Raw genomic sequence first — 24,797 nt, forward strand, 5'->3', positions numbered from 1 at the left:
GCAAGATGTGAATACCGGGAATATCTGATGATGTTAAGGATGATATTGTTTCGGGTCTGCTAATGGTTTTGGAATTATCTTGTAAGAGGTCCTTATATTTTTAAAGATACTGGTGTTTACAGATGAAATGGTAGCTCTGGCACTGGCCTCGAAATAGCCCAGTACACGAAACAAGAGTAGCCATCACTAATGACTGCTGAGGTTGGATGATGGGTGCTGGAGGTGGGGTGGGGGTGGGCGTCACTGTACCACTCCGTCTACTTTTATGTTCATTTGAAAGTTTTCATAATAAAAAGTTACAAAAGAACTCCACTGCTAAATATATACCCAAGAGAAATGAAAACATATGTCCACACAAACATTTTTACACACAATGTTCACAGCAGTGTTATTTATAATCGCACAAAAGTAGAAACAACGCATATGTCCATAAACTAATGGGTGGATAAACAAAATGTGATAGCAATAAAATGGAATACCACCCAGCCAAAAGAAGGAGCGAAGTGCTTCCTTGAAAACGCTATGCTGAGTGAAAGAAGCCAGTCACACAAAAACCACTGTGTATCATTTCATGTATATGAGCTGTTCTGAACAGGCAAATCATAGGAACAGAAAGTAGATTAGGGATTGCCAGGGGCTGGGGGTGTGGGGGTGGGGATGGGAGTGACTGCAAGTGGGTACAGGTTTTCTTTTAAGGTGATGAAAATGGATCCACAGCTGTGCCTGTACTAAAAGCCATTGCACACTTTAAATGGGTGAACTGTATGCTGTGTGAATCGTTGACATATCTCAATAAGCTTTTATAAAGAAAAGCTGCAAAAAGAGAGTAGCATCAAGGGCTGAGCAGGGAGAAAGTGTGAGAAGTTGTCAGTAGTAACAGTGGTTTAAGTAGGGGGGTCAACTGGGGGAAAAGGAGACATAAGTAACACTTTAAACAATAATTTTAAAAAGTTTAAATAGAAAATCTGATTTAAATATTAGGTGATTAGAAATGTTGGTTTCTAATCAACTTGCAAAAATTAAAGACCTCAGAAAGAAACCAACTGGCTAAAATATATATTTTAAAACACATTTTAAAGTAGAAAAATAAAAACACCCAAAAAACTCAAGACCTTGAGCAAAATTGTAGAAACCCAATCCATTTGGAACACTGCTGTCTCCTGGCCAGGAAGAGCCCAGTGTCTGGGAATATTCATTTTGGGGCCAAAGCCTGTGAATTGGTGGAGTCCTGGGTCAGTCACCCCAGACCTGGGAGTTTTACCCTCCTCCCCGGGCTTCAGTCTTCCCATCTGGACAGCGGGAATGGGGGCCTTTAAGGAGGCCGGAGCCCTCCCAGCTGCAGTGTTCAATGGTTTCCAATGGGGTCCTCAGCCTGGCCTGGGCTGACACGTACCTTAGTGTCCCCTCTCCTGCCTCTTCCAAACCACACCCTCCTGGGCCCAGGGAGCCACGGCCGAGTCTCCTCCCTCCCCAGACCTCCAGCGGGATTCAGCTCCTCATTTGGCAGCTATTCAATACTGCAATGTCTAGAATCACAGCTCCCCCACACCTGCCCTCGACGTTTCCCCCCCGGAACAGCACCTCCCCCCATACCTCCCAGACACCCAACAAGAACTCAGGGGACACCCTGGACCTCCCTTCCCCTTCACCACCATACCCACTCCACCCCTCCCCCTAGGCTTCTCCCCCTCCATTCTGGCCTCTCTTCTCCCTCACCCCCCTACCCCCACCCCAGGGCCCTTGCCTCCTTCCTGCTGCCTTATTTCCCTTCCCATTCTCCTCACTGCATCTCACATTCCTCACCTGCACATTACCTTCAGTCTAAGGGCTGACACACCTGACCACAGTCTGGGAGGCCCAGTTTGATTGGCCCCACCCACCCTCACAGGTGTTCTCCCCAACTCTGCCCCTAGCCAGAGGGAAAACTTGCAACTCCCCAAATGCTCGGCCAGCACTCCCACCTCCAGGCCTTTGCCTATGCTGCTCCTTCTGTGGGGGTGGCCTTCCTCCTTAGTCACCCAGGCAGCTTTCACTCATCCTTTCAGGCTCAAAAGGCACTGTGATTTGAACACCTGCCCTGACTTCCCAGCCAGACGGAGCAGCTCTTCCCTGTGCTCTCGAGGCACCTGGAACCCCCTCTCCTCCAAAGGAGCCTTTGCAAAAACTCGGAAAGATTCCCCTGCCCCACCCTCTCTCCTCGGGGTGAGATTTATCCTCCCTTCGGGGGTCACCTCCTCCAGGAAACCTTCCCTGCCCTCCCAGCGTGAGTTAGGCGACTTCCCTGGGCTCCCACAGCCCTCTGGGTTCCACAGTTAATACCCATGCCACATCATCAAATGGCATCTATTAACGAGGCAGGTTTGCCCGTCAGACGGGAGCTACTGTAGGGAATGAACTAGGTCTGTCTCAGTGGACCCGGTACTTGAGAAACCCCGAAGCATTGTTTATTGGAAATTGAGGTGCGGCCCTAAATCCAAAGCCCAGCCCTGCATCAAACACTTGCTGCTCTCGTCCCTTCAACTAGCTGCAGGGGGCTACCAGCGCTCCCCTGAAAAGAAATGAGCTCCAGCTGGGGAGGCCTGCTCTGCCCGCTTCCCCTGAGCCAGGCAGCCTCCACTCTCAGGTCCTGCCTGGCTCCTGCCACCGCTGGCATCTGACAAAGGGGCAGTTGAACTCAGCGCCTCTATGGTGGGTGCTGGGGCCAGGCTGGAAAGGGGGGGAGGGAGACGGTCTGGGACACCCAGGGAAAGAGGGAGGAGCTGCCTCCCTTTGCTCACCTGGCTTGAGAGTCCCAGACCACCCGGAGGTGGAGGTCATGGAGGTTAGCGAGGCCGAGGAGATCAAGGTGTCACTGGAGGCCAAGCTCCCGGGAGCCATTGCTCAGGCTGACACAGACGCAGAGATGAGGCTGCCAGCCAGCCTGCTTGTCTTATATACCAGCGGCCTGGCCCCGTGACTCCAATTAGCCCCTGATTGGGCTGGGAGGCTCTGAGATCCTGATGGGGCAGGAGGGCTAGGATGGGGCACTGTAACGCTGCCGGGGGCACTGACACCTCAGCGTAGTCATCCACCCCTGTGTGAACTTGGAGGAGTTATTGGCTTCTCTGAGTGTCAGCCCCCCCTGGTGAAATGATGGGGCTGAGACCCTTGTTCCCTCCTGATCTCTGCCCACCAGGGGCTGGAGCTGCTGATGGGGAATTGGGCACAGCTGGGTTGTGTAGGCGGGGCCGCCAATCCTACCGCCCAGGTGTCGACCCTGTTCCCTGGCTGCTGCTTGCCTCGGTTTCTCAAGAAATAGCAGTTGGAGGCCAACGAATGGGGTTTGCCTGAAGCAGACACACCTAGATCAACCTGTGGCCACTCTTATTTTTAAAATTTATTTTATTTTATTTTATTTTATTTTATTTTATTTTATTTTATTTTATTTTATTTTATTTATTTTGAGAGAGTGTAAGGGAGGAGGAGACAAAGAGAGAAACAATGATGTGAGAGAGACACAGCAATTGGTTGCCTCCTGCACACATCCTGACGGGGCAAGAACCAAAGTACAGAATTGAACCCAAGACCCTTCAGTCCGTGGGCCGATGCTCTAACCACTGAGCAACTGGCGAGGGCCTTTATTTTTTTTTTAAGAAAGAAATCTTTCCCTAGCTGGTGTGGCTCAGTGGTTGATCGCCCACCCATGAACCAAGAGGTCACCAGTTCGATTCCCAGTCAGGGCACATGTCTGGGTTATGGGCTCTATCCCTGGCGGGGGCATGCAGGAGGCAGCCGATTGATATTTCACTCTCATTGACGTTTCTATCTCTCTACTCCTCTCCCTTCCTCTCTCTAAAATCAATAAAGACATTTTAAAAATAGAAAGAAATCTTTATGGAATTAAAGAGCAATTTTAAAATAAAAAAATTGCTTAGCAAAAGTCTATAAAAATTAACAATGGCCATTGGGAAAGTGGACAAAAATATAAATAGGCAATTCACCAAAACGGTTTATAAACACAGGAAAATATCCTCAACCTCCTTGGCATTCTGGAAAATTCAAATTGAAACAATGATGAGATATTATATTCCCATAAAAATGACAAAAATTGAAGACAAAGTGTTGGCAAAGAGGCAGGGAGCTGGATGCAGAGGCTCTCGCTGCCCCTGCCAGGGGTGTACATTGGGGTGCAGCCAACTTTGAAAAGGTTTTCCCTTAAGCCCAGCAACTCCCCTTCTCTGCCCTAGAAGTGCATTAGTTAGGGGGGGAAAAAGTAAAATAGAACTGACTTCCAAATGAATCACTTGGGGCCGGGCTAAATGGCTCCCTTACTGTAGAATACTCTCAGCCACTTAAAGTGATGAGGTGGGTCACAACAGAGGCGAGGTGGTATTTCTCACCCAGTGGAATAACAAATATGTAAACGTCTATCAATGCTGAGTGCCCAGGACATGCAGAAAGGCGTAACCATTAGGAGGGTAAGTCGGAGCCGCTTTAGAACACAATTTAGTAGCATTTAACAAAACTAAAGATGGACTCATGCCACATCCCACCGTGTCACTCTAGGTATAAATCAGAGAAATTCTTACGTTATATACAAGGGTCTTACTGCAATCTTAGCAAAACTTCAAAGCAGCCTAAATGCTCATCAGGAGGATGGTGGAGCAGTACAGAGCAGTGAAAATGAAGGAGCCAGAATATATTTGAGGAATACACTCTTCACTTCTGAGAAGACAGAACTGTGTGTGTGCGTGTGTGTGTGTGTGTGTGTGTGTGTGTGTGTGTGTGTGTGTATGTGTGTTCTGAAGGCACAAAATGTTTGAAAGAATTTATACCAAGGTAATAGCAGGGATTACCTCTGAGGAGGGCATAGGATTTGGAAGGGATGGGTTTAAAACAGATTTAAATTTTCTCTCTGTAGTCTATTTTTGGAATTTTCCCCGGGGACTCTCCATTGCCAGGAGGAAGCAGTGGTCATCAATGTGCCCTATACTGAAATCAGATGTCACCCCCCTGCCTAGCACTCTTCATGGCTCCCCACTCCAGGGCTGAAAGTTTGACCCTTCAGTCTGGCCTTTGGAGCCTTCTTGCCCCACAGACCTGCCACACAGTTGCTCTTGGGCTAGGTGCTGAGATCAGGGCTTTGCTCTGTGTTTCCTCTGTGTGTGTGTTAGATTGATGTAGAAATGCCCCAATTTTTCAGCCCTGCCTATATAATTTGCAATGTAACTTTGCAGGTCCTCCCATACTCCTTAAATCTGTGCTGGCCTTTGTGACTTTCTTGAACCAATAGAATGTGGTGGAAGTGATGTGATGCTAATCCCATTGGCATATGAACAAGCCCTGACCAGCTTGATGGATGCAGAGAAGCTCATACACCTATCACCCAGCCATCAGCCAACCAACTAATCAACCCTCCAATTAATCACACATACTTGAATCTTCCTAGTGGAGATCAACCAAGTTTGGTCTGGACAAGCAAAACTGCCCAGCTGACCCACAGAGTTGCAAGCAACAATATACGGTGTGTTGTTTTACGCCATGTGGCTTAGGAGCTGTTTGTCGTGCAGCATAAGCTAACTGATACAATCTGCCTAGAAGAATCTTCCTTACCCCCACCTACCTTCTCTGGACTGATTCCTACTCATCCTTTTGGTCTCAGTATAGATGCCACTTCCTCAGAAAAGCCCTCCCCGACTCCCTAGGAGGTTAAGGGCCCCTCCTCTGGTTGCCCAGCAGTCCCCGAACTTGCTGTCTGGGAGCCTCCAGCATCCTGAGTTACAACTCTGCCTTACCTGTCTCCTGCACTAGCCCTTGAGCTTAGTGATGGTGGTGGGGGGAGTATTGAAGGGGAGGGAACAGGGCTATGTCTGCCTTGTTCCTGGTGGTATCCTTGGTACCTAGCACAGCGCCTGGCACACAGTAGGTGCTCAGCACCCATTGCTGTAGAAGCCCCGGTGTCAGAGCCCAGTTGGGCTCAGTGCAGGAAGGCCTGAAAACCAGGTGTGGGAACCATGCCAGAGCAGGAGAAGATACGAGGCAAGGAGGCATATGGAAGCTGGCGCAAACGGGGGCAGCAGTTTTGATCACATTGTGGGGAATTTCCAAGAATTGAGAAATAGAAAAAGACTCAGCAATACAAACATTCCCACAAGCTTAACCCGAAACCCTGCTCCCGGGCTGTGCCAGGATAGAGGTTTGCATTTGGAGGGAAGAAGTTCTAAAATGTGCTGCGTGATCTAAAAATTCTCCTAAGGATTGCCTTTTACAGGGAAATGGTCACTGTGAGGATGAGCCTGCCCAAGAGGAGCGGCGGCTTGGTGTACTGATGTGACTTTTTCACGGAGGCTCGTATGGAGTTTAAGTTTTGCCGAAAATATTTTTTAACATCTGGCAGCATTGAACAGGGCCCACCTGCATGAGAGCTGATAGTTCTGAAGGCGACAGCTCTCAACTTTCTGAAGTACTGATAGGGTGTCTGTTTTGTGTAACTCTAGATTCTGTAGCGTCAGGATATCTGTGACTTTAGGTCAATAAATGCATAGAGGGCAGGGTAGAAATAGAAGTAGCTGCCAAGTTCAATACCTATGTTAATATTTTATAGCCACTACTTTATTTACACATGAAGAAGCAAAGTTCAGAGAGGCCTGCGCCAGATCTCCCTGAGTCCAGACCCTGAGTTGCAACCTGGAAGCTGTGTCAGTTAGGAAACCAGCTGTGACTCCAAAGTAACAGTGGCTCAGACCAGAAGCCATGAGACCATTTCTCACAAAACTCTTCGAGAATACTTTGTGCAGGGATGGGAGGGCAGCCTGGGAGACCTTTCCTTGTGGCTCTGTTGGTCTCGGCCCACAGATTCTACCTCCTGATCCAAGAGAGCTGCTGCCACTCTGGTCATCATGACTACACTCCTGCCTTCAGACAGGAAAGGAGGAAGGAAGTGGAGGACGCCTCAATTCTCTGAAATGTGAGACCCAGAGATTGCAAACATCACTTCTGATTATACTGCATTGGCCAGACCTTGATGTCATGCCACTGCAGGGCAAGGGAAGCTGGGAGATGCAGCCTGGTGCTGGGTGGCAAGGTGCCAGCTAGAACTTGGGGTGACATTACTAAAAGAAAGGAAGGGAATGAGTATTGGAGCAGTTAGCTCTTCCTTCCCCTGTTCCTGAGACTCCTCCATTATTTTAATCTCTTCAATGCCTATCTCGACCACTGCAGGGGCTGCTCCTTTGAACTTGGTTTATGTCTCTGGGAAGGGAACTCACATGTATTGAATGTCTACTATGCATGCATCTTTTATATCGATCATTTCATTTGTCCCTTTAGACAAATCTACCAACTGGGACAATTCTCCCCTTTAAAGCTGAGGGGCCTGAGGCCTAGTGAGGTTCAGAGACTTGGTCCAAAGTCGCACTGCTGGAAAGGACACCCACCATCTCCCTGGGAGAACCTTGGGGTGTCGGGAATGCACATCTCTACTGGGGACAGGGGGACCGGCTGCCATTAGGCCCTGCTGCCTCGAGGGCTGGGGTGGGGTTCACACAATCTCCTCCCGGAGGCAGGATCAGGGATGAGAGGGCTCTGTGGCCTGAGGCTGGCCAGGTCACAGCCCAGAGACTTGGTCCCTCCGACCCATCTCTGGAGCCCCTGGCACGTCCTGGCCTAGGATCCGCTTCCTTAGATTGGGTTGAGTGGAGACATGATTGTATACAACAGGCGATCCATAAACCTGTGGGCTGCAAGGAGCCTAGAGATGAAGTGGATAATATCCTCCTCTCAGGCTGTCAGCAGCTCTTTGCCTTCCTATGCAAGTGCCCCATACATAGCTGTCAAATCAGTTGTAAATTAAAGAAATAAAGAGGCTTTCCTCTCTACCAGGAAAAACCACAGAATGTTCTGGTTTTAGAGTAATTTTTTCCTCTGGATGTGAGGCTGAGACAAACATACCACTCTTCAGAATAAGTGAAATGGGGTGGGGGAGTAAGGGGACAGGGCAGCCTGCAAGGCAGGGCAGCTGAAATGCCACTGTCCCCTCCCACTGCCATGCCTGGCCCAACACAGCACCTGACATGGAGAGTAACCTGCAGGACCAACCATGGGAACCTTCTTTCTTGTGTCCCAATGTGGGAAGGGGGCCTGATCTAGCCAAATATCAGCGACTTTGAGTCCGTCCTCTTTGGGCCTCTGTGTCTCTGCCCACCCTGCCTCCCACCCTCTTCCTTCTGATACCACACCCCCAGGTTTCCTTTGGGCACCTTTCTGTCCCCTCTCTCAGACCATCTGGGTTATGTGGGGTTAATATTGGGCTGCAGGGGCAATCAGGTGACCTAGGCTTGGCCAATGAGGGCCTTACCTGGGAAATTTGCTGGAACTGATGGGAAAGAGAAGCCCACTTTCTGCAGGGCTTGCTGGGCCTGAAACAACTGGCTGCCATTTCTGCCCACCTCTTGGAACAGTCAGCCAACACAGAGAAAAGTGTAGCCAGAAGAGACACAGAAGCCCGATAACATAATCTGAGCAACTGTCTGCAGCTGTTCCTAAAGCCCTGGGCTTTTCGTGTATGGGAACCAGTAATTTTTCCCTTTACTTTCAGCCCTAATGGGAATTTCTGGTCACTTGCAGCCAAAAGAATCCTGACTGACATCACCCAAGGAGACAGAGAAAAGAGGGACAAGGATAGAGGTCCCAACTATTACCTGCCCCAGCCCCACCATGGCACTAGGGATCTCTCCATCTCAGGCCCCTGCCACCCTTTCCCACCTTGAGGATGAGGGTAACTCTTGGGAGCTATACCTCCATCCTCTTTCTCTTGCAGATGGAGTGCCCAGCAAGGTGAACTCTGAGCTGAGGCCCCGGTAATGTCTATAGTCTCCCACAGTGCAGACTGGCCACTGTAGTCTATTATCTCATCTAATCCCCTCAAGGTCTGTTTTAACACTCTCTTTTGCAGATAGAGACTCAGAGAGGTGACAAAACTTGCTTGCAGTTTCACAGGTCACCTGAGTCTCTGTGACTCCAAAGTTGGGACTTTTCCCATTCGTGTGCTTGCCTCCACCCTCCTCCCCCAGCCCCCACACCCCCAGGAGGCTCTGCTGATTGCCCAATCCAGGCATCCAGGGTCAGAGACCAGGTGGATGCTGCCCAGTTTCAATCCATCCTGCAGAAAAAAACCACCACCATTAACACCAAGTACAGGAGCTGAGCTTTTAATGCCCCAATTTGCCTTAGTCTCCAGGCAGGACTGGAGAGAGCTAGAGCTTCCAGCTCTGGTTATGTGAAGAAGGAGGGGTCAGTTACTGAGGCAGCTCAATTCTGATGCCCAGCTTCACAGCAAGGACTCTCCAGAATGGAGAATGGACTGGAGCTGCCAAAGATGGGCTCATCAGCAAGGGTTGGAATCTGGGACCTGTGAACGTCCCCAGGGAAGGTGGGCCCAAATGAATTTCCCACTCTTTGTTTCTATGCTCTTCAAGACAAGGGTGACATTGGAGACTCAGCTCTTTATTAAATGTGGGCAGATGAGCATGGCTTCTAGAAGCTCCATCCTGGCCCAGATGTGCCGTGGCCCGAGTGCTGGGTAGGAGAGCACATGGTTTCCAGAGCTGAGATAAGGGCCTGTCTCTTCACAGGCTGGGGAGGGGAGGCACTGGGCTGGGGCTCCAGGCCAGAGGTGAGACTCCAGACCTTGGTCCCAGACTCCAGTCCGATGTTGTTTCGTCAGGTCTGATGACTGCATTCTACATTCACTCAACTGTCCCTACCTGCAGCCCAACCCCCAGATCTGGTCTGGCCTTGACGCCTGGCTAATTTAAAAAACAAAACCTGGTGAGGCTGGATACTGGGGGTCTGTCCAATCTCAAAATGGTCACTATGAAGAGGAGATGATAATAGCAATTAATTAATTACAATAATTGATGTTATTCATAACATTAACTATAATCTGTACAGCTCCTTTACAAAGTGCTTTCACACACACACACACACACACACACACACACACACACACACACCTCATTTGATCTTCACAGCAGCCATGAATGGCAGGACCAGGGACTCAGGATTCCCATTTCACAGGGAAAGAAGGTGAGGCCCAGGGAGCAAAACAACTGCTCAAGGCCGTCAGCCATGGAACTGCTGCTACTGAGGCGGTTTTCAGAAGCTAGATATGCTCTCCCTGCCCGTCCAGCTCTTCATTCATTCCCCCATTCAGTCCTTCCTCCCTCTATCTAGCGTTTATTTAGCACCTACTGTGTGCCCCACTCTGCTAGATACTTATCCCTAAGCTGGGACACATTTCCAGACAGCAAGAGTTCTTCTGTTCCTGAGAGAGGAGTAGTGGGAAGGAGGGTGCAGATCCCACTGGCCCCTGGGAACTCAGGACTCCAGATCAAGCCGTCCTCATGAGGGGTGGAGAGCCTCGGTAATTTTTTTTTAACTCATGGAGCCTGTGAGACCTGGTCTGACAGGCACAGATCCTGGCGGGCAGCTGTTGCTGGGGTGGGTGTTGGGGGACGGGAGACTCCTACAGTCGGCGGCGAGTCCTTGGCAGGGCTTAGGCCGGTGCCACCTGGCTGGTCTCCGTCTTGGAGGCAGTGGTGGATGCTTCGTCATCACCCAGTGGGTTCTTGCCACAGCAGAGGGTGGTGAGCATGCAGTTCCGGAACTGGAAGGCAAGGGGCATGAGTCAGAGTCAGGGTCACTCAAAGTGTGTGTAGCAAACTGGTGTGGTTGGCAAGATTTGCCTATAACCCCTTCCCGCTCTGCCCCTCACAGCCTTCACTCCCAGGTCAGATCTGGCTCTCTGGAGGGAATTTACTAAACATATGTGACCCCACCCAGTGATGCCCGGGACTAAACGCAAGGGGTTTGTCACTAATGACATTCCGTGATGCCCTCTGTGTGCCAAGGGCAGTCTGTGAATTATCTCATTTAACTCAAGAGTTTGGGATTTTGCCCCTTCTATGGATGGAAAACCTGGGCCCAGAGAATGGAAGTGGTGCATTGCCCAAGGTCACACTGCTAGAAAGTAGCAGAGCTGGGATTTGGATCCAATATGCCTGACTCGAGAGCACATTTTCCCCACTGGATCATGGATTCTGCAGAGAAACCACTGGTCTATGTTAAGGACTGCTTTATCCTTTTATCCGTCAGAATAAGACTTTTTAGCTCTTTTTTCTCCTTGATGGAGACTGGTACCATCCCATTCTCAGGCTTGGGATGTTGACCACTTTACTGTTAAAGCGGGCCTTCAGAACCATCTGACTTGAGTCAGCCCCAGAATCACCCAGAGGACTTGTTAGAAATGCAGGTCTGGGCGGGGCCCAGAATCTGCATTCCTCCTAGATGCCTCTGATGCCCTGAGGGAGACCAACCCTCAGTCCAATTTTGCAGATGGGAAGACTGAGACCCAGTCAAGGATGTGGCTTGTCTTCCACAGGCAGTGCCTGCGGCTTGGGGACCTGGACCCCCCTGCCCCACCACCTGGCACCTGCTTGTTCATCATGATATAGATGACCGGGTTGTAGATGGAGGATGACTTGGCGAAGAATGCTGGGATGGTCATGAAGATAGGGCCAAAGTTAGAGCCCTGGTGGGTAAAGATGTAGAATGCCACGCTGGCGTAGGGCAGCCAACAGATCAGGAACGCAACGACCATGATGATGACCATGCGCGTGACTTCCTTCTCGGCCTTCTGGGTGGTGGCTGACTCCTGCTGCTGGGCAGCCGCCTGCAGGGACACAGGGCCTGGTGTGCAGACTGCAGCAACTCGGGGCCAGGGGCCGGGCTCCACCCATTCAGTGCGTGTGTCCCCAGCACCCAGCACAGGACCATACCTCCTTCACTGTGAAGACCAGCTGTCCGTAGCAGAAGAAGATGACAATCATGGGGATGGTGAAGTGGACCACGAACATGTAGATGACGAAGGACTCGTTGTTGACCTCCGGTTTGAGCGTGTAGTAGTCAATCCCACACGAGCACTGCATGCCCTCTGGGATGTACCTGGTGCCGGTGGAGAACGGGACAGGAGGGGGCATAATGGAGACCCATATATGAGGAGCTTGGGAACAGGTGCCAGCTGACCAGAGTGACCTGCCGTGTGGCTGGCCTTGCTCTGGGCCTCACTTTCCCTCTGTAAAATGCAGGGTTTCTCCCGGACCCGCCGCCCTATGGCAGTGGAGCCAGGCCTCAGGCTATGCAAGGCAGAGGTTGGTGGGGCGGGAGGGAAATACTCCTCACCTCTGTATTTGAGATAGTACAACCTGGGGTCTTACTGAATAACAGGATGAGAGTATTTGCTAGGCCAAAGATGGGCGTACAGGGTAACTAAGAGATATTTGCACAAAAGAGGAGAGGGGGAATGACAGGCCTCTGGGGCATGTGGTTAGAATTTTTTTCAATGATTCTAGAGGACGGTGATATTGCACCAACCTCAGAAAACATGGTGTGTCTGTTGGCTGTGCTTACGAGGATGTAACTGGACCAGACAGAGAAAGAGGCTGGAGGGGGGTGGGCTTGAATTCAGCAATGGGCAGAAAATGACCTCAGATTAGGGGTCATGATTGGACTGGGAGCCCTGCAGGGAGTTTTTATAGAGACTGAGGAGGAAAGGGAAGAGAGGGAATTTCCTGGAAGCAGGGAACACGAAGCCTCTGGACACTCAAAGTCACCCGCCAAGTTTCCCAAACTGCCTCCCCTTTTCCACACCTCTCATCTCAGCCCCATTTGGAGACAATGACCTGCAGGCTGCACAGGACCTGGGTCCCAGGGGCTACAGTGTCACCACCTGCACTAGGAAGGCTCAGTCTCCCCAGGGGCTGAGGCCCAAGGTCAAAGAAAGCTGCCCACAGGGCACTGGACCAAAGAGGATTGGAATCTGGCCCTGGCTTAGTGGAGGATTAGGGGCACAGCCAAGGTGAAGGGTTGGACTTTTTGGATTCTCCTTAAGATGGGGACTCAGGAGGTGGGACCAGCCCCATAGCAACATTAGGGTCTGATCCTTTCTTCCCCTGGCCTAAACCCCAATCCCAGAAAAGTTACCAGCTCAGTGCCTGGAACCAGACAGCCCCAGGGTTGAGTGTGTCTGGGGGACCATAAGAAGACCCCCGGAGACCCATCCCTTCTGCCCAGTGCCATTACCTGGACCAGCCGGCCAGTGGGGGTGCAGCACAGGCCAGTGCCATGACCCACGTGAAGGCGAGGCCCATGATGGCGTGGTTCTCCCCAAAGCGGAAGTTGCTCATGGGCTTGCAGACCACCACGTACCGCTCGATGGCCAGGACCACCAAGGACCACAGGGCGATTTCACCTGCAAGGCAGTCAGCTGTCGGTCAGCATGCTTCTTGACTGGGCTCCACTGTCTATCTAAGGAGGTAGCTAGGAAGGCAACCTGGGGTAGGCCTGGCGTGAGGCCTCAGGGTGGAGCGGGGTTAGATATCGAGAATTGGGAAGGGGTGCAGGCAGAGGGACTGGTCTGCCGGGAGAGTGGAGTAACTCTTAGTTTAGTTCAGTTAGAGCTCTGGGTTCAGGAGGGACACCGAGATCAGATTAGGGATCAGGGGTGGACTGGAAGCCCTGCAGGGAGCTTTTACAGGAGACTGTGTCCTTCCTGGGGCAACAGGCCGAGTCCCTGTTGAGAGGTGTCGCCGAGGCAGGGTAACCAGAGTTGGAAGTCCTCCCTCCCTCTGGAGCAGTGGCCCTTCCCCTCTAGGGAAACAAAATAACCTGGGCATTGCGACCCTCTCTCAGGAGCCAGGAAGATGAATAATGTTTGGCTCAGAGGACCAAGGAGGAAATAATGATGGAGTTCAGACATCGTGCTGCACATCACCACAGAAATTCAGGGAGGAGGGTCATAGAATTTATCAACCAAACTGGACCATTTCTGAGAGTGAAAGGGAACACTAGTAATTATTCCAGGACCATGGTTGTAAATTGGGACTGACCCTGCAGAGAAGTGTCTGCCTGTCTTGCCCCTGCCTTCTGGCCTGAGACGGAATGATCTGTGGTCACTGAAATTGACACCCAGTGATAGCCAGAGATTCCGGGGAATAGGGCTGAGGCAGCGCCTGGACACAATAGGGTGAGAGAAGGCAGGCAGCAGAGCAGTCCTTGTGGTTGGTGTTATGTTCCGGAGGCATGGGCAGGACCAGGGAAGTTCCTGGATCTGAGCCAGGAGACCTAGGGTCTGGTCACTGCCCTGCACATCCTTAAATGAGTCTTCCCCTCTCCATGCCTCAGTTTTCTCATCAGCTAAGTGGGATCTATTGTCTCTGCAGCATTCCTGTGGGTTTTCCAATCAAAGAAACATTTAAAAGCATCTTCCAAAGCTACAGACCACACAGGTCTCATGCCTCCCTATGGGAGGGCTTGTCCGAAGCAGATGAGCTCCTCAACACAAAAAGCATTCATGCGTGGCAGAGGCAGGAGGTGGGCTGGGGAGGGACTCAGCCCTGGCTCAGCGCAGGTAAAGCCCAATGGCTGGAGGACTGAGAATCTGCGCCCCACCCTGAGCGGGGAGCCCTGAGCACAGGGCCTATCTTGTCCATCTCTCTCCCCAGTGCCTGGCATGGGTCTGACCCAGGGCATCTGTTCTGAGGGGAACTGAACGTGCTTGCGGGGCCCACAGAAGTGGGCTTGAAACACAGCTTTGCCCCTGCTGCAAAGTGACTGCTGCCGAGACGTGACCCCTCAAGGCCCTGGACTTCTCAGACTGTTTCCTTGCTTGTAAAGCAAGACAATGGCACCACTCCAAGTGAGATTAAACAGTGCCTAGCTCATCATCACCAAAGTGTTTGTTGATTAAGCGAGAACTTTAGATGATGCCAATGGTTGCAGAGGGCAGGAGGCCTCGTAACCCTCATCCCTAAGCCTGGAACTGTCCCCAGACACCTCCATGCCCCTGGCTCCTGTACCCCCTGCCCATCCGCACCACAACTCATACCGCCCAGCGTGGCAAAGAAGCCCTCCAGATTGCAGCCCGTGGCCCCGAAGACAAAGTATCCATGCATAGAGGTGTAGAGGGTGGTGGTGAAGCCTCCAAAGACCATGAAGAGGTTGGCCACGGCCAGGTTGAGCAGGATGTAGTTGAGAGGCGTGCGCAGTTTCTTGTGCTGAACGGTGACATAGAGCGTGAGGAAGTTGATGGGGAATCCGAGCACGATCAGCAGAAACATGTAGGCAGCCAGCATGGAGAACTGCCAGGGCTCGGCCAGGTAGTACTGCGGGTACTCGAAGGGGCTGCGCACCACGCCCGTCTTGTTGGAGAACGGCACATAGAAGTTGGGGCCCTCCGTGCCGTTCATGGCTGAGGTCCCTGTGGCGGCCCCGTGGGCAGCTCTGACCCAAGAATGCTGCTGGGGCCTGAGCTTGGCCACACAGGGCTCCGGCTGGACAACTCCAGGTCCTGACCCCCCCAGGCCCTTATAAAGTGACCTCCCCTCCCTAAGCTCCTGGCTGAATCAGCACCTGGGAGATTGAGGGCGTTATTAATCATATTAATCCCGGAGTAGGTGCTTTGTGGAAGGGAAACTGGGGGCCTAATTGGCTTCCCAAGAGGGGCCAAGGTGACTCCAGGTGGAAGCCTGGGGTTGGGGAGGGGAGGTGCTGGGGACCCTGGGGAAGGACAGGATGCCTGCCCCCACTCTTGCGTCTCCCAGGAATCTCTGCCCATCTCAGCCTGATGGCCTTGGCCTGACACTGGGACCTCAGACTCCCAGTCCATTCCTCTCTGGCTTGGTGTGAGCTGACTTTGTCTCCCGCCGACTGGACCGTGAGCTCCCAGTGGGCAGGGGCTCTGGTTATTCTCCCAGTCTCTCATGCCCTCACTCAGCCCCTGTCCTCCTTCCCCACCCAATCACCTCCTGGCTCATCCAGGTGCTGGACACTGACACTAGCCCATCTCGCCAGATTTTGAGCTTCATGAGGGCAGAGGTCACATCCTGCCAGATGCGCAGCCTGGCATAGCCCAGGAGCTCAACTGAATGGGGATTCACTCACTCACTTGTTTATCAAACATCCGTGTGCAGGACATTGGGGAAACAAAGATTGAGAAAGGAGGAGCTTACAGGCTGAGGAGGACTCTGATGTGGGAAAAACAGACCCCAGCACAGACAGGGGAGGCACCTGCTGGGCAGAGGCGTCCAGGAAGGCGATGTTTGGGTCTTTGAGGGAGGGGAGCACTTTGCCAAGTTGCCAAGTTGGGAAGATAGCACACACTGAAGACACAGGCTGGGCAGAGGCCTGAGGCCCATCTGGGCTGTGGCTGCACAATGGCTGGGGCCAGTTCTGATACCAAGCTGAGGAACTTGGCTTGATCTGGAGGGCAGTGGGCAGTGGCTTGGGCAGATCTCAGGGACAGAAAGGTGACACGAATGCCCCCATAGAAGGACAGGAGGGAGTAAAGATGGAGATGGGGACAGGGAAGGGGTTGACTGAAGGGGGCGGGGACAAAGGCTCTTGGGGACGCTGAAGCAAGGCCTTGCATCCAGGAGGCAGACGGTGTACCAAGCCCTGTGCTGGGCACCAGATCATTGCCGTGAGTGACGCAGGTGCAATCCTGGCCTCCTGGGGACTCCAGTGTGAAGGGGAGGCAGACCCTGGAAACAGGACTGGTTGGATACTGTGGCACACAGGCATGTCTGGGGACTCTGGTCAGCCTGGGCTAGGACAGTGGGCTCTGGATACCATGGAACCCCACAAGGGTGGGTCCCAGAATAGCAGGACGAGCTTTGGGACCAAATGGAGGCCTGATATTGATAGGCTCCCTTCATCTGTGACAGGAATGCGATGGCACCTCCTAGGAATAAAGGGGGTAGCTGGGAGTGCCTGGCACGCAGGGTGCTTGTCCAGCCACAAATGTGTATCGACCAAGTTGCTTGGCTCTGGGAGACACAGTGGACAAGGAGGACCAAGCCCCTGCCTGCAGGAAGCATTTCATTACAAACAAGTAATGAAGCAAAAAATATATAGGAAAAGTTTAGATCATGATCCACTCCCAAGACACTGTTATCTAGAGCAGCCTGGGCAAAGTCTCAGAGGTGAAGTTTGAGCCGAGAACTTAATGATGGAAGGAGCCAGCCCTGACAAGATCTGGGGGCTGGGGATGTTTAGGCAGAGGAAACAGCAAGTGCAAAGGCCCTGTGGCTGGAAATTCAAGGCAAGCAGGGAAGTGTCTCTGTCTCTGAGACTTCTATCCCTTGAGCTTTCTGACACCCAGTCTCTCTTCCTACCTGGGCTTCCTAGACCTGTCTGCTAAAAACAAGTGTCCCCCTTCCCTCCAGCCCACCTGGGGCTCCAGACTCCTGCCTGTCCAGGCGGTGTCAGGGCCTGCACACGATGGGCTGATGAAATGTGTGTTGGTGGAATGAATGCAGAGGGTGGCATGGCAGGGTGGATGGGGTGTGACCTCTTGTAGTTTAAGGCGCTTGGCCCAGTGATTAGGCCCAACGCTAATGAGGTCAAGGTGGAGGGTTTGATTCTGACACAGCTTGGCCCCTGGTAGGAGGAGCCCTGGATTCCCTGAGTCAAAACCAGCCCCTATAGAGCCCCACCCTGGCTGGGCTGAGCCCTCAACCTCAGCACCTTCGTGTCCCTTCCTATGCTTATGACAGCCTGGAAGCTTCTAATTCATGTTCTGTTCATGTGCTTTTGGTCCATCTCCCAGGCTGTCATGTGGGCTGGGGTCTGTCTCGCTCACCACAGGGACCTCAGAGCCGTCTGGTGCCCAGCATGTGGCAGGAGCAGAATCATTTCCCTGGAACTAGAAAGAGCTGGGGTTCCTGTCTGTGTTGCTCACTGATGCATCCCCAGGGTCTGGCACAGAGTAGGTGCTCAACAACCATTTGTGGAAAGAGTGAATGTATCTACGTTACCTCAGGAAGTACTTCCCCGCTCTAAGTCTCAGGTTCCTCTTCTGTGAGAGAGTTTAACAATCCCACCCTCACAGGTCGAGGTGAAGGGGAATTAAAGGCCATCGCTGAGGTGATGGTGCTCTGTATTCCATAAGGCATGGCAAAGAATTTTTAAAAAAAAAAACAAAAAATGGCCCTAACCAGTTTGGCTCAGTGGAGAGAGCTTTGGCCCGTGGACTAAAGGGTCCCAGGTTCGATTCCAGTCAAGGGCATGTACCTTGGTTGCGGGCACATCCCCAGTAGCGGGTGTGCAGGAGGCAGCTGATCAATGTTTCTCTCTCATCGATGTTTCTAACTCTCTATCCCTCTCCCTTCCTCTCTGTAAAAAATCAATAAAATATATTTTTTTAAATGCTCTTTGTTCAGAGCCACAGGCTCAGGGAGTGAGCTGAAAGGTCACTAGAAGTCACTTACCCTGACCCAGCAGTGAGTTGCCCAGGTCACGTGACAAAGCAGTGACAACCCAGCTATAACCTGCCTGGCTGTGCCTCCTCCAGCACAAAGACAGGTCACGGGAAAGCTCTGCCAGTCCTTTACACCATGGTATAAATAACCAAAAAAAGGTGTACTGAGTAGTGAAAAGGCCCTGGATGGAGTCACACAAGCCTGGGGCAGCAGTGGTGGCCCCGAAGGGCAGGGGATGTCACTGGCTCTGTGTCACCAGGGGAGCCTGGGAAGTTCATTCCTCCCCTCAGACTGCTGTCTCCATAAGGCATGGAGACCTCAGGGACCCACACCTGACTGCAGGATAAGCCCGAGTGCTTTCCCACCAGGGCCTGCCTCGTGGACCTTCGGACCTCACCACTTAGGCTTCATGGTCCTCCCTCGTTGGGTACGGCCCCGGTAGACCTACCCTTTCATCCAGACTGAGGCTCTGCAGCCACACAGCCAGGGCACAGCCCCGTCTCCTTCCTTCCCCGTGCCTCAGTTTCCCACTCTGGTGCCTGTCAGTGATCAGTGAGTGTTGGGAAAAGTGTGATCCTCTTCTGAATCTCACTCAGGTCTCAACTCCTAGCTCACATCCTTGGAGACCGCCCACACCCCAAGTCTACACACCAGGTCCCACCCCACCCCCCATTCATTTTCTATTCACTACTTATCACTATCAGCACCAGTCCTACTTGTCTTCTTACTGACTCTCTCTAGAACACAGGGCTGGCCCAGCCTGTTCTTTGCTGCATTCTGAGATTGCAGTCCAGAGTACGTGCTCAGTAAAAATACTTGTTGAATAAATGAACAACTCCCCCGGCCTCTGTGGTGAGGCCTCACTCCCCTCTGAACACAGGGGAAATAGGCTCAGAGATTGAGGTTCCTTAGCAGAGCTGGAATTGAACCGGGGCCTTCTAACCCAGCGGTCGCCAACAGGTGGTCCCGAAAGGTTGGCAACCTCTGATCTAACCCCTCAGCCAGAGCTCTTTCGTCTCCGTGCCAGGCAGTCCAGAGAGGGTCACAGCGCACACCAGTGGCTGAGCCTGAGTGTGGGTGACTTTCTGAGCCACTACCCCTTTGGCCTCTCAGCCAGGCTGAGAACCAGCTGTGAGGAGCTGTAAGTGGTGGAAACGGGGGCCTGGGGTTGGCTGTCTCAGAAGACAGACGCAGCCATCTCAGGGCTTCCCAGCCCCTCTGGGAGCCCAGGAGCAGGGCTTTGACGGGGGCAGGGATTAGGGTTTAGCTGGAGGGGCACAATTAGCTGTTGAGCCTCTGCATAGAGGTGCTGCTTGATCAGCAGCAGCTTCCTCCTCCTTCCTGCTTCCCCTCACTGGCTTAGTCCCACCTGACTGCGTCACCAGGCTGGGTGAGGCCTGAGCAGTGACGGCGAACCTTTTGAGCTCGGCGTGTCAGCATTTTGAAAAACCCTAACTCTGGTGCCGTGTCACATATAGAAATTTTTTGATATGTGCAACCATAGTAAAACAAAGACTTATATTTTTGGTATTTATTTTATATATTTAAATGCCATTTAACAAAGAAAAAATCAACCAAAAAAATGACACGCGTGTCATAGGTTCGCCATCACTGACTTAGACTGAGCTGGGAATGTCAAGGGGGAAGAAGGGAAGGCGACAAACTGACTCTCCTCCCCTTCCTTCCTCTTTTCCTCCCATCTCCTCTTCCTTCTTCCCCTCTTCCTCCCTCTCTCTCTTTTCCTCCTACTCCAATATTTGCCAAACACCTCTGGGCACGAGGGCTGGGTGCTCGGGACACTGATATGAGTCCTACATGGTCCCTGCCCTCAGGTGGCAGCAAACAAGGGAAAAAACTAATAACCATGAGAGGTGGGAATTTGTTCTCAGCCTCAAGTGGGGGCTCAGAGTAGCAAGCTGTGGACCAGGAGGGAGCCTGAGAGACCCCCCAGCCTAGACAGCCAAGGCCAAGGGAGGCAAGGGCCAGCTGGTGTGAAGACGCTGAGGCCCAGGATGTGTGGCAGGGGAAGGGAGGACTAGGAGCTGGGTGCTAGCTGGCTGGCAGCAGGGGCACTGATAATGGTTCCCATTTTGGGAAGATGTTCTGGAGTCTGGGTGGAGGAATACCAGGGAGCACTGGGGTAACAGCCTGGCCAAGGGTGAGCCCCCCACCCAGTGGTCGCCTCCTACTTGTTCCAAGGGCAGGGCTGGCACAGTGGGAGGTCACCTGGTATTTGCAGTTGGCAGCAATCTTGGAGAAGGGGCATCTGTCCACCTATTTGAGAGTCACAAGAGGCTCCTGGCTTTGGTAGCATCGCTGGGGATAGATGGAGACACCCAACTGGTTGAGGCCGGGCTAGAGCCAGGCCCACTTGAAGTCTGGCCTGGGACTCTTTCTGGGCCACCCCTTGTCCCCCTTCCCCACTTTCTCCTTTCAAGAATATGGGGCCCTAGCTGGCTTGGCTCAGGGGAGAGAGCGTCAGCCTGCTGACTGAAGGGTCCCAGGTTCAATTCAGGTCAAGGGCACATGCCTGGGTTGCAAGGCTTGATCCCCAATAGGGGATGTACAGGAGGCAGCCAATCAATGATTCTCTCTCATCATTGATGTTTCTATCTCTCTTTCCCTCTCCCGTCCTCTCTGAAATCAATAAAGACATATTAAAAAAAAAAAAAAGAATATGGGAACAGTGTTGAGGCCTGGAGACAAGCGGTCAAGACAAAGTCGTAAGCTCAACCTCTTCCAGGCTGTGCAGCCTCTGCAGATACTCCTCCCTCCAGCCCTCAGTCTCCTCTTAATGAAATGGGCACCTCGGGATCCCTGTGAGGCCTCTCTCATCGCAGTATGTGAGGGGCTGTCAGGGTCAGCAGATGGAGACTGAGGCCTGAACCTCGGTGTCAGAGCTGGAGGGGGCGCTTTTGTACACATCGGGAAACTGAGCCTTGGAGAGAAAACTGTACCTGGTCAAGACCCCTCCAGGTCGGGACAGGAGAGCAGTTGAACAGAATGCTTACATGTAAAGGCTGGGTGTGAATCCTGTCTTGGCTCAATAAATATTCCGTAAATGAAAGAAAACATTGCTGAACCTGTTTCATCATCAGTAAAAGGAGAATCCTTAGAGGTTAGTAAGGATTAAGTAAGATGCTGTGTGGAAAGTGCTTAGCACAGGGATTGACACTCAGTAAGCACTTGATTTAATGGGAGTTACAGTGATTGTTTCTCAGACGCAGGCCTCCACAGCTCAGCTTCGTGGCAGCAGGACCTGGCAGGCACACACGGTTACTCAGCTGAAAGGATGCATGCTAAAGTCTCAGTCTGGGTCCCCTCCCTCTGCCTTTAGTCATGGACCATCTGATCTGACAATGTGATTGACACCTGCCTGTTGGGTGGTGGAGGCTGTTTTCTTCCTCTCCCCTCTTTTCCCCAGCCATATGCAAATGATTTCAGTTCAAGTAATGCGCTAATGGAAATCCTAACACATTAATAAATGTTTAGTGAGAGAGAGCATGCATGATCATAAGTAATTACACACTCAACGGAGAAGTTCTGTTGGCACAATTGTCTGGCTCCTTTTCTTCATTTTCCTCCATTATCTCCAAAGAGAGACGCAGAGGGAGGCAGGGAGGAAGGGTGGGGCAGGGGTCCAGCTCCTGCACTCACCCCTGGCTGGCCTCTGCAGCCGCTCCCCTCGTCATCCCTCCAACAGGGACCTTTGTTGTGCTCTGTCTCAATATCTAATCATGAGGGTGGTTTTCGACATGTTCCCTTTCTCCTGCTGTCAGGACTTTACACTCCCTCCTGGGCAGGCAGAGTGGAAGGTGCAGGGAGTGGGGCCTCTGGGATGGACAGATCAAGGACTTGCCATCCAGGTGGGGTGAGCTCCCTGGGCCCCAGCACCTCCACCCATCCCCGTGGCTGTATAATGGAAACCATCACCCTTCCTCACAGAGATGCTGTGAGAACTGAGACAACATATGAAACACGCCTGGCACAGAAAAGGTCCCCAGTAAGTATCAGCTCTCCCTCCCCAGCTTCCCATCTGCTACCCACCCATGCCCTTGAGCTATACTGGTAAATCGGACATTGTTGATGCTCAGGGGAAGGGACCTTAGTGGGATCTCAAGTGGAACCCACTCGTTTGAGGACATGGATGGAGGGAAGGGAAAAGCCTCAGGTTGGTTTGGAGGCCATGTGGGGCGGGGGGAAAGGTGGTGGAGGGGGCCTGGCCCCAGCCAGGAAGTATAACCTCCAGGGAGGGGCCCTCTCTGCCATCTTCTTTGGAGCCAGGTATCTTATTTTCTTGTCAAGATGGAGCCCCATTAAACCAAAATATATGAATAAATAAACCCTGTTCCCCTTCTCACTACCATATTGCCATTTCGATTAGATTAAATTTTAAAAGAACACAAATATAATGTTCCTCTTGGATCAAATTAGAAACAGGTGCACTTTTGCATAAGGAAATTAAATTGCAGACAATATGAAGATTTGCTAAAATGCAGACACTGATGAAAATAAGTAGCCCCTTTATTTGTAATTATTGAGGCAATCTGTTTGCAAAGTGTACATGTTAATGGTCTGACAGATCTCTGGACTCCAGCAGGCTGCCATGAACAACTCAGAACCGTGCTTAAAGTAACAGACTTTTTTTTTAGAAAAATATATGTACATTCTCTTATCCATCTTCTGGTGCTATTTAAAAGGTATGAAATGCCATAAATAGGAATTCCGTGGTTACACAAGGCCTCTCCCTAAAATATAAACTTCAGCTGGGCAGAACACACATTCTAACAGTTTACCTCTTTCTTCTACTGCCAACTACAAGGTGGCCCAAAGGGGATGGGTGGTCCCCAGGGTGCAGGTCACCGGCTGGGGTCGTCAATATGTCTCCGGCAATAGGGGCAGTGGGTGTGCTGAAGTACCAGCAGCTCATAGTCCTCCGAGTGGAACATCTGAGGAGAGACAGCCGTGACTCTGGGCAGCCGCTCTAGGTGTGCATCAGCCCCGACCTGGCATAGACTGTTGCCCTTCCATGGGAAATGGCTTGGCAGTGCGTCAGGTTAGACCACCAGATCTAGAACACCTTTGTCCAAGGACTGGGAGGAAGTGGCCCCATTTTTTCTAAATGAAGTTCAAAGGTGAGTCACACTTTCCCGGCCCTCCCAGATTAAGAGCACATGCAGACAGCCCAGGGCCAGGGGCATGATTGTTCCAGACAGCATCCGGGATGCAACCCAAAGGAGGGAGGACAGCTGAGTCTCTTCTCCCAACTGGGCCTTGGTTGCTCAGAGATCACTTGTACTCCTCCCAGATGCCCGGCCTCCCCAAGGGGAAATTTGGGAAATGGAAAAGCAACAGAAAGAAACTGGACACCACACAGAAGCTGCAGGCAGTGGGCATCGTACCTGGAAGCAGGAGGGACACATGGTGATGGAGGCGTCAGGTAGGAATGAGCGGAAGTACTGCCACTGCAGGGGCGGGGGCCAGCGCTTGATAAGGACTTCTCGACGGCTCATGGAGCGCAGCACCGATCGATTCACTACCACGGGCACGAACTCCGAGCCACCTTGCTGCAGGGTGGGCAGGCAGGAAGCAGGGGGCACTGGTGCCCTCAGTCATAGTAACACATTTATGTGGGCCATGATCCCAGAATCTTTGGGAGTGGCCAGGAAGGACCCCAGAGATTTCCCCCGCCAAGTACCTTGACAGAACCCTGCCAGGTCATGTAGCCCCTGTTGGCCATCTCTAGTGACAGAAAGCCCACCCCTTCCCCCTCCCTGGCAGCCCTGACAGGAAGCAGTTCTCCCTCTCACCAAGGAATGTATACAGAAGAGACCTAAGACCACCCTCCCAATGGGCTTTGCTGGCCTCACAGAGGCACCCTCACCTCAAAACTCAGCTTTGCCGTGAATGGGTCATCATCTCCCATGGAATTCATGGTCTCGTCCAGTCTCAGAGTCTGGGAATCTGGAGGAGTCTGGTCAAGGATAGAACCTGAGGCCGAATAGGAAACAGGTCCCACCCTCCAACCAACATGTGAAGACTCACAGAGCTCCATCCAGGCCTCAGGTGTCTCCCTACAGCTCCGGGGAAGAGCGGCAGGGCTGGTGAGACAGGTTTCCAGATGGAGGAATGTAGGAAACACAGACCTGGTCATACAGGGTGGGACTGGGCCCCCGTGCTCAGGTGGGAAAGGAGGAAAGGGGCTCTGATGGGCTCTGCTGCCCCACAGGGACCATGCCATGGCTCACACGGGCCTGCCGGCCAGAAGCACCATGTGAGCAGAGGCCTGAGGGCCTGCTGTGTGTGGCTGTAGAAAAGATGGGCCAGCGACTGGCAGCTCTCGGAGAAACATTCAGCAGTAGCCGGGTGGTTTGCAGGCCATATTTCTGAGATGGCCTTGAAGGTCATGTTTCATGGAGAAGGGGGTAAGAGCTCCTGCAGATCCCGAGGCTGGCCAGATTAGGCTGAAGGTCCCCAGGGAGCCTCCACCTCTGCCAGGCA

The 24,797-nt window shown here is 52.3% G+C and overlaps 3 protein-coding genes across 7 annotated transcripts in view; all 3 read right to left on the reverse strand.

Annotated features, from left to right (window-relative positions):
- The window catches only part of LOC102252408 (histone H1oo), a 7,997-nt gene extending 5,004 nt beyond the window's left edge, over positions 1-2,993 (reverse strand). Inside the window, exon 1 of the mRNA XM_005870126.2 lies at positions 2,778-2,993. Within this exon, the coding sequence (XP_005870188.1) occupies positions 2,778-2,877 (100 nt within the window). The 5' untranslated portion in view covers positions 2,878-2,993. The remainder of the gene's footprint in view (positions 1-2,777) is intronic.
- Positions 2,994-9,172: 6,179 nt separating this feature from the next.
- On the reverse strand, positions 9,173-15,390 carry RHO (rhodopsin). Its single transcript, XM_005870029.2, has 5 exons — positions 14,924-15,390; positions 13,120-13,288; positions 11,817-11,982; positions 11,471-11,710; positions 9,173-10,645 (listed from the first exon to the last, which is right to left on the reverse strand). The coding sequence occupies exons 1-5, from the start codon at positions 15,282-15,284 to the stop codon at positions 10,535-10,537; spliced, it is 1,047 nt and encodes a 348-aa protein (XP_005870091.1). The 5' UTR covers positions 15,285-15,390; the 3' UTR covers positions 9,173-10,534.
- A 7,409-nt stretch (positions 15,391-22,799) lies between these two features.
- IFT122 (intraflagellar transport 122) overlaps positions 22,800-24,797 on the reverse strand; it is a 67,097-nt gene continuing 65,099 nt past the window's right edge. For all 5 annotated transcript variants that reach the window (XM_005870031.2, XM_014542732.1, XM_005870030.2 and 2 more), the window contains 3 exons: positions 24,181-24,260; positions 23,699-23,863; positions 22,800-23,245 (listed from right to left, as the gene is read on the reverse strand). In XM_005870031.2, coding sequence (XP_005870093.1) covers positions 23,156-23,245; positions 23,699-23,863; positions 24,181-24,260 — 335 coding nt within the window. In that variant the 3' untranslated portion in view covers positions 22,800-23,155. The remainder of the gene's footprint in view (positions 23,246-23,698; positions 23,864-24,180; positions 24,261-24,797) is intronic.

Source organism: Myotis brandtii, unplaced genomic scaffold, assembly GCF_000412655.1.
Source record: "Myotis brandtii unplaced genomic scaffold, ASM41265v1 scaffold312, whole genome shotgun sequence".
Lineage (NCBI taxonomy): Eukaryota > Metazoa > Chordata > Mammalia > Chiroptera > Vespertilionidae > Myotis > Myotis brandtii.

Excerpts from the sequence above, each read along its gene's own strand:
- RHO (XM_005870029.2), bottom strand. The coding sequence starts at position 15,284 with ATGAACGGCACGGAGGGCCCCAACTTCTATGTGCCGTTCTCCAACAAG. Across the intron at positions 11,711-11,816 it reads TGGTCTTCACAGTGAAGGAG|GCGGCTGCCCAGCAGCAGGA; the intron begins GTATGGTCCTGT and ends GTGTCCCTGCAG. Across the intron at positions 10,646-11,470 it reads ATATCATGATGAACAAGCAG|TTCCGGAACTGCATGCTCAC; the intron begins GTGCCAGGTGGT and ends CTTGCCTTCCAG.